At 43.4% G+C, this 5,187-nt stretch overlaps 1 protein-coding gene across 1 annotated transcript in view; it reads right to left on the bottom strand.

Annotated features, from left to right (window-relative positions):
* The window catches only part of FSCN3 (fascin actin-bundling protein 3), a 13,709-nt gene continuing 8,522 nt past the window's right edge, over nt 1–5,187 (bottom strand). The window contains 4 exon segments of the mRNA XM_006146869.3: nt 1–199; nt 3,952–4,157; nt 4,483–4,626; nt 4,629–4,649. Coding sequence (XP_006146931.2) covers nt 3,952–4,157; nt 4,483–4,626; nt 4,629–4,649 — 371 coding nt within the window. The 3' untranslated portion in view covers nt 1–199.

Raw genomic sequence — 5,187 nt, forward strand, 5'->3', positions numbered from 1 at the left:
AGTCAGAGGCACACAAAGATCTTGGGGGTGGCCTGTTGTGATGTATTTGTTGCTTGAAATGGGTGTTTTGCTAAACTGGGTAGAAAAAGTTGTGTAACACATATTGTTCTCTTGGATCTTGATTCTGGGTTTCCTGTTCTGTTTAGTGCAGTAGTTTTTCCTGGAGGATTTGGATACTGGTAGGTGGCATCCCATTGACCTGGGGAGGGAAGAAGAAATAGAAACCTTTAGCAATCAGTCAATTGTTTGCTAATTTCTGGCTTTTCAGAGAATACCAGCTAAGATCCTGAGGAAGGAGAGAGACTAAAGTAATTTGTCCCATTCTTTATGAGTGCTCAGCAGTAGGCATGTGAAGCTAATTTGTAGAAAAAGGCAGGAGAGCTGGCCCTATAGCCTAGTGGTTAAGGATTATGGGAGCCAGATCCCACAGAGCTGACCACAATTCAAATCCTGTCCTCAGCAGCTTGAAAAACACACCAGGCACATGTACATGCATGCTCAAACTCCCAAAAGGCTGGTGAAATAGACAAGGGACTGCGGCATTGTGGCATTACTCCATCCCATGAGGGTTACTTTCTCCCTCTCCTTTTCTCTCTGCTTCTCTCTCTCTCTGGTGAGCAAACGTACTGTCTGGTAATATAAAAGAAAAGATAGGAGAAATTATTTGAGAAAAATCAACTTAATGGCAGTCCTCTGTGGGAGCTGAGATCTGGTGCTTTCAGGAAATAAAAGAAATGAAGATTTTTCTGCTCAGAAGTCACCCTGGTAGAGCCCCTTCTATCTTTCTCTCTGTCTCTCTCTGTCGCTTTCTATCTGTCTGTCTCTATTAATTTTTAAAATTTTAATTTTTTTATTTTTAATTTTTCTTTGGAGAGGTTTTTGCTATAGGGCACTTGTGCTCACCAGAGAGACAGAAAGCGAGAAATCACCCCCTCAGGGGGAATGGCCACGCCACGATCCCTTCTCCTCCATTCTCCTCTTGGGATCTTGGGCACGCACGCACATGTGCCTGGTATGAGATTAAGCCACTGGATCCGGGACCTGAACCGTGGTAGACTACATGGAAGTCCAGCAATATAGCCATTACTCCAACTACTGGTCCCTCTTTAAAAATTTTTTAAGGTAAAGTATTTTCTTGCCTCTGAACAGCAGCTGGTGCAATGGCTATGTCATTGGACTCCCATGTAGTCAACTGCGGTTCAAGTCCCATCACCCACCAGGGGGGGGATGGCCATGTCACAATCCCTTCTCCTCCATTCTCCTCTCAGGATCTTGGGCATGCACGCACATGTGCCCAGTGTGAGTTTAAGCCACTGGGTCTGGGACTCGAACTACAGTTGACTACATGGGAGTCCAACGACATAGCCATTGCGCCAGCTGCTGTTCTCTGTTTTCTTATCCTTTTCCTTTTACCTTATCACTTTGCTGCTCACCCTCCATGCACTGTCTAGTCAGGTCTAAGTGAAACGTAGCCAAATATCCAAATAGTATTAGGGTCAACATATCCCTCAATTCCCACTGAATCTGTGGCACAGAGGGAGAAAAATGAAACAGCAAAGAGATTGCAGAGCACCTCCTCCTACACACCTCTGATTGTTCAGACTGAACGTCTAGAAATTAGGAAGAAACAAATAACCCATCAGATGACTAGAAATCACCACAGAGGCACAAGAAACACGAGAAATCAAGAAAATACCTCTCCCCCCAAGGGGAAAGAATAACTCCTCTACATCCACAGACAGTACAATGGAACTCACGAAAATGTCTGATAAAGAATTTCGAATATTCATAGTGACAAAGCTAATAGAGATGGAAGAGAAGAGAGACAATGAACTCCAGAAGAAAAGAGTCGATGAATTCGAGGAGGTGAGGAAGTTCTTGCAAGAACTGGAAGAGGAAATATACACCATAAGAAGGAATCAAATGGAACTGTTGGAGATGAAGGCTATAATACAGGAAGTCAAATCCTCCCTTGAAAGTATTAAAAGCAAACTAGATCATATAGAAAATTGAATCTCAGATGTAGAAGACAGAATCACTGGGCTAGTAAAATCTACCTCCAAAAAAAAAAAAAAAAAAAAAAGAGTTCTAAAACAACTAAGGAAATGGCCAGCTTAATGGTAGGGACAAGTCCATAGTTGAACATTATCTTCCAGAATTTAAATGGAAAGACTGGACCACAACAGAAGATAGATTAAGTACATGAGTCTGAACTGGTGAAATAGAGTTTTATGACTTTTGACTAAAACATTACTGATCTTCTTCTATGCTTTGTTTTCTAGAGTTAAGGATTTTTGTCTTCTTTGAGCTGTGGACAGGTCCATGTACCTATTATTCGAAAAGAATCCTAATCTGTTTCCTGGCTTTAAGTCTTAAGCAAAGTTCTCTTAACATTTTTACATTTTGATTTATTAAAGCTAAAACTGTCATTCTTGAAGTAAAAAAATATTTTAAAAATATATCTATTTGATTACCATAGTAAGCTATATAGCCTCAGTTAGGTGCTACTTTATAATATAGTCAGTCTACCCATAGAGTTTCATGCCTAAAGTCAACATGTGTTCACAGAAATGGATATATCAGCTGAACTTGCTATTACAAGTATTTAGATTAATTAAGATATTTTGTGAATCAATAAAATGTGGGAAAAAAATAAAAAAGGAATAGAAAGCAACTGTAGATACCAGAGACAGTGTGAGAAGAGGTGGCTAGAAGTATGCATAGAGAATGATGGAAGGGAGGCAGTGGATTTGGAAAGCAAATTTGGTGTGGTGAAGAGACTGGACGGATCTGGGCCCAGGGAAAGGTCAGGGAAGTCCTTCAGGGGAGCCCTGGAAGCAATATGGGCCTTTGGTGGGAAGTCTGGAACAAAGTATAGCCATAGTAATTACAAAGGAGCAAGTACTCAAGAGCTGTTGTTAAGAAAGTATCCAAAATTTGCAGGGTTTGATAAAGGGAGCAAAAGGGAGAATAGAGATGGCAGTTGAGATTTTGAGCCAGAGCATCTGGGAGGATGGCAATCCCTGCAATGGCCCTTAGTGGCAGGAAGAAGACAATCACCTCAGGAGGGGAAGATAAGGAGACTGTTTCTGGCAGGACAAAATCAAGTCAACTATCTAGCAGGAATTTGGAGAGAGATGAGGTTGGCGTTGGGGAGAAGGATCAAGGCTGGAGACAACTATGTAAGAGCCATGAGTACCCACAGGTCCAAGGAGATAGGAAGGGAAAGTGAATAGAAGAGGCCAGCAGATGGTATGGTGGTTAAGGCATTGGATTCCTACATGGCAGACCATGGTTTGAATCCTGGACCTGGCAGCTTGCTTTCTCACTTTGTCCCTCTCTTTCTCTGTCCCTCTCTGGTGAGTGCAAGTTGAAAATAATAATAATTATGAAAAAAAAAAAAAAGAAACAAAGTGCACAGGATAGAAAACACTTCTTTTTCCACCTATGCACATACTCAAAGTCTTCCATTTTTTCCATCTGCAACTCTTTTTTTTGGAACAAGAATAAAGTTTTAATCAGCTCATGGTTTGGAGGTCCAAGCTTCAGGGGCCACCTCTGGTGGAAATCTTACAGAGTCCCTTAGCATTGCATCATGAAGTCAAGAGCTGAAAAGTTGTGCTCCTTGGTCTCCATCTGCATCTTAGTGGAGAGAAGTTTATGCAAGCACACCTCATTCTATCCCCACTTGGCTTACTTACAAGCATAGCTGTCAGTGGGGCGGGATAGTGAAAAAACTAGCTCTGATCTGATCTGCAAGGAATGGCACAGATTAGAAATAAATATCCAGAGTTGATCAGATTGTGGGACAGAAGTCAGTCCAAAAATGCGTTTTGGTTTCACCACTCCCCAACACACACCGCCCTGCCAACCTCCCTTCTCCTCTTGCCCGCCCTCCCCCACCCAGCTCCTGCTCCCTCAGCCCCCAGGTCCTTATCCACTCTTCCTTACCTAAAATTCCCAGATACATTCTTTGGTAATGTCTTCGCTGTCTGCCAATAGAGTACCGCTTCGGTCGGCTCGCATGTAGAAGCCATTAGGTGCCAGCACAGTGAGCAAGTTGCTCCCCTGAAGCTCGATACAGAAGTTGAGGGCAAACTTTCCCCAAGGACGAAAGGTGCCAAAGGATGTTATTGACCAGAAGGATCCACCCTGTGCTGGGGAGGAAAGCACTCAGGTTCACTGGCCATTTGGAGGGCACTTTTCCAGCTGTCCAGCCTCCAAGGGGGCTTCCTAGAGGCATGCCACCCTCCCTTTCCTGCCTGCATTGGCAGGTATTTCTGTGGAAATGCAGGAGGGCCAGTGGAGATTCCACTGGTTTCTGATCTGCCAATTCACTTTGGGTCTTGAAGTATGAAAACAAATAGAAACCCATTGTTCTCCTATGATGAGCAGGCTCTGAGTGGCAGGCCCTGACATCTGAGCTGGGGCTAAGGCAGGGGTGAGACTGTGAGCCCTGGGGGAGGGAAGAAAACCACTCACCCTGGAAGTGGTAGATGCCCTGGCGGCAGGGAAGTAGGTGAATGCAGTCAGGCTGATCCATATTGCACTGTATGAGGTCACGATCCGGGCAAGAGCCCACATACCCATACCGACCTCGCAATATGAGGAAAGAGCGGTTAATCGAATACTAAATTCCTCATTTGGACCTGAAAGGAAATAGGAAGGAGTTGGACCAGCAGGTGGCATGATGATTAAAGCACTGGATCCCACATGGCTGACTCCACGGTTTGAATCCTGGACCCAGTGGTTTGAAAAACACTCCAGGTGCATGTGCGTGCACAAAATCCCAAGAGGAGAATGGAGAAGGGATTATGGCATGGCCATTCCCACTTTGGGGGTTATTTCTCACTCTTCCTTTCCCTCTCTCTGTCTGTCACTCCCCAGCAAGCACACATGCCCTATAGATAAACAAAAAAACTAAAAAATTGAGGAAGGAGTTATCTGGATGGGAACCTCTAGATGTTTTCCAGATAGAAGCAGGAGGGGGAACATGAATTACATAAGGATGTTGTCAATATTTTAACATTTAATCATACTTATCATGTGCCTAGTCTTTTATTTATTTATTTATTTGCATTCATTCACTGTACATCATTACAGCATACAAAATGAGATTTTCCATCCAGAGTACACTGTATATTGTCTCAATCAAGCACATCAACAAGCATGTTATTGTCAGCAAAT

The sequence above is a fragment of the Tupaia chinensis genome, unplaced genomic scaffold, assembly GCF_000334495.1.
Source record: "Tupaia chinensis unplaced genomic scaffold, TupChi_1.0 Scaffold000192_1, whole genome shotgun sequence".
Lineage (NCBI taxonomy): Eukaryota > Metazoa > Chordata > Mammalia > Scandentia > Tupaiidae > Tupaia > Tupaia belangeri.